General features: G+C 42.7%; 1 protein-coding gene across 1 annotated transcript in view; it reads left to right on the plus strand.

Moving 5' to 3' along the window:
• lrp1bb (low density lipoprotein receptor-related protein 1Bb) overlaps positions 1-2,349 on the plus strand; it is a gene marked incomplete in the record, with an annotated part of 410,583 nt that overhangs the window by 136,127 nt on the left and 272,107 nt on the right. Inside the window, 1 exon segment of the mRNA XM_024287246.2 lies at positions 1,684-1,821. Coding sequence (XP_024143014.2) covers positions 1,684-1,821 — 138 coding nt within the window.

Consider the following 2,349-nt stretch of genomic DNA (forward strand, 5'->3'; position numbering starts at 1 on the left):
ACTTTAAGTCCCTTAGCAACTTTAGCATTATGCAAATAGCTTTAACATTTTCAGCAAATCCCTTTAGCCATTACAGAAACATTTTCAGCGTTTTCAGGAAAAAGCTTCAGCTTGCTCAGCAACCACATTCAGCAAAAAACATTCACGGTAGCATTATCTGAGGCAAAGCAACTTTTCTAGTTCTGTTTGTACTTGGAGACAAAGTTTTCTTTGTGGTTTGTTGGTTACATAGCATTTGGAGTCTGTGACTTGTTGGATTTTGAGATCAAGAGCATTTGAGTTAATTGAGCAATGACTCGGTTGGAGGTGGTGTCGGGGTGGAGGCTGCTGCAGCTGTTGCCGGTGCCACTGCGGCAGACCCAACTGTATTTCTCCAGACTGAGGTTGCCATGGAGGTTGAAGAAGGCAGGGCCTGAGAGAAGCTCAGGAGGTGGAGCCAAAGCACTTGTGGGTCCAAACTTTGGAGATGAAGTAAAAAAAATCCAAACCGGTTGCTCTTGGTGTGCCTTAAATAAAACGGGGCCAAATCAACAGACAGACACACAAAGATCCAAAAACACACAGAAGTCCCACTCTGACAGAAATTAAGAAAAAGAGAAAAAACAAAACCAAATACGACCACAGCCGAAACATTATAATAAAAAAAAGTAATTAAATCTCTAATTATGTGAACTTCTCCAATATGTATAATAAATCACAGAGTCCTTCAGCCTCACTGATGTGCAGCTATCAAAGTGTGCTGTGAAGCACACAGGGAGAGACTTGGAGAAATGTTTTAAACATATTTGGAAAGCCAGCAGTTGGGACTGCCAGTTTGCTCATGAATGAAACATGAACTCTCGGGGACAAGGTTACTTATAGATGACACATAACTGCAGGAAAAAAAGTGTTGTAGATTTCTACTTCTGCAAGTAACACAACCATTATCTTTCCATTTAAGTGGAGGCTCTCCTCCCACACGTTTGGGGCCACAGGAAGCTCATGAGCAGAGACTAATACGAGTCGGACACAGATCTTCTCAAATCATTTCTGTAAATTTGCTCGGGATGACAGCCATCTCTGGAGCAGCCACATTAATTGCGGCATTTCCTAACAGGAATAGATGCTGCGAACAAATGATTGCGCAGTCTAGATGTTCTTAGTGGGAGCTCTTTAAGGTGGGAGAACTCCGATTGCAGCACAACTCATCACACGGGTGATAAATCTTCCCATTAAGGGCCTGCAGAGGCGCGCTGGTAATTGACAGCAAAGTAGTTACGCGGGAAATGTGTCACATTTACAGTGCTGGTGCACTGGTCAGCGGTGGTTTATGTGCTCATGGGGACTGACACATGAATGAGGGTCACCTATGTGCCTCATGAATCCTTAAGCAGCTGCTCTCTGCCAGCCGCCCTGATGCCCGTGGAAGGCTGCGAGTTCGCTGAGGCTCCACCAATGAGGCTGCACGGCAGCGTGGCGAACATCTGCTGCGAGTAGGAGCGATACCGGAGAGCACATTTGCATACACATGGGTCTTTAATAAAAGAATCCTGATGTGTCAGCGTTTTTAGAAGGTAGTAAACTGAAGAAAACACGTTAGATTGACAAAGCACTTTTTTATTTCCTTATTTTAGGGGAAAATAAGTCTTGATTGTTCAGTAAAGTTTTTATCATTAATGTTTTCTGTGTTTCTTTTCCCTGTAGGTGTTCGGGAGGTGGAGATCAGATGTCCCCTCAACCACATACAGTGTATAGGGACCAAAAAGTGCATTCATTTCAACAAACTGTGCAATGGGGCTCGGGACTGTGAGGATGGCTTTGACGAAGGAGTCCACTGTCGAGGTAGGAACCACGGGTAGGCTCTCACCCGGGCTGAAGCCGAGGGGCCCCAGGGCGGTTGGGGGCCACCTGAGCATTAAGGAAAGGAAGTCGAGTTTCGGTTGAATCTGTCACTCAGGAATAATCTGTGTTTCAGAAGTAGGGCTGCCACAATTAGTCAACTAATCCACGACTAATCGACTATTAAAATAGTCGACGACTAATTTAATAGTCGATTGTTACTTTAAAAATATAGGGAGTCAGAGTGTAGTAAAGTTGAAAGTTATAATGTCATTATGCTAGTTTTTGGACTATTTTGGCATTTGTTAAAGTTTTTTTTAGGCAAATTTGGAGTTCAGCTGATGTTTCAGCTACCTGCTAGCTATTTTGGCTAATTTTGGCTTATTTTTTTGTTTTGTTTTTTAGTTTATTTTGGAGTTTTGCTAATGTTTCAGGTACCTGCTAGCTATTTTTACTAATTTAAGCTTTTTTGTTTGTTTTTTAGACTCTTTTGGAGTCTAGCTAATATTTCAGCTACCTGCAAGCTATTTT

Source organism: Oryzias melastigma, linkage group LG21, assembly GCF_002922805.2.
Source record: "Oryzias melastigma strain HK-1 linkage group LG21, ASM292280v2, whole genome shotgun sequence".
NCBI classification, from domain to species: domain Eukaryota; kingdom Metazoa; phylum Chordata; class Actinopteri; order Beloniformes; family Adrianichthyidae; genus Oryzias; species Oryzias melastigma.